Here is a 763-nt window from a genome sequence, read left to right as displayed (position 1 = left end):
GGTGGTGGTTCTGCAGCAGGACCTTCTTCAGGAACTTCTACTGGTGGTGGTGCTGCTACTAATCCTAATGGATCTATGAGGGATCGCTTCAATCAACATAATGACAGAGTTATTCCCTTGAAGAAATGTTCGGAGCTTATTGTTGGGGTTTTGTATAAAATTAAAAATGCGTAGTGGAAAGACAGCTACGCTTAATGCTGTTGTTGAATTAATACATGAGTATTGTGGTAAAGATTCTGTGCTGGTTTTGGCACCCACTGGTTCTTCTGCTTTGCAAGCTCAAGGAGTAACAGTTCATAGCGCTTTACGATTAGGATACAATGCTACAGGTCATGTCCCAGATCTCAAAGGTGAAGCTTTGTACTATTGGAGAAAGGATCACATAAATGTGAAGTTTGTTTTAATTGAAGAATATTCTATGGTTGGCTGTAGATAATTATATAATATCAACAAACGGTTGTGTCTTCAAGATAATCATTTGCCCTTCGGTAATTTGTTTATTTATTTCTTTGGTAATATGCGTCAGCTAAAGCCTGTAGCAGATACTCCATTGTATTGTAATCCTTTGCATGCTAGAGATGATATTATTTTCTCAGGTTTATCTTTATTTTCTATGATAGATAAAGTTATATTATTGTCTGTTCCACATCGTCAGAAGAATATTGCATTTCTTGATTTTCTTGTGCGTTATAGTCAGTGTACAGTAACTGAAGCTGATACTACTCTTATAAAGCAAAGATTTGGGAAAAATTTGAGTATCGAA

At 36.2% G+C, this 763-nt stretch overlaps 1 protein-coding gene across 1 annotated transcript in view; it reads left to right on the top strand.

Annotated features, from left to right (window-relative positions):
• The window catches only part of LOC127751386 (uncharacterized), a 1,900-nt gene extending 1,433 nt beyond the window's left edge, over window positions 1-467 (top strand). Inside the window, exon 2 of the mRNA XM_052274865.1 lies at window positions 330-467. Within this exon, the coding sequence (XP_052130825.1) occupies window positions 330-436 (107 nt within the window). The 3' untranslated portion in view covers window positions 437-467. The remainder of the gene's footprint in view (window positions 1-329) is intronic.
• The last annotated feature ends 296 nt before the right edge of the window (window positions 468-763 follow it).

This window comes from Frankliniella occidentalis, unplaced genomic scaffold, assembly GCF_000697945.3.
Source record: "Frankliniella occidentalis isolate FOCC.00 unplaced genomic scaffold, Focc_3.1 Scaffold457, whole genome shotgun sequence".
In the NCBI taxonomy this organism is placed as follows: Eukaryota; Metazoa; Arthropoda; class Insecta; order Thysanoptera; family Thripidae; genus Frankliniella; species Frankliniella occidentalis.
The sequence above is the reverse complement of the archived record's forward strand: the minus strand, read 5'-3'. Positions and strand labels throughout refer to the sequence as shown.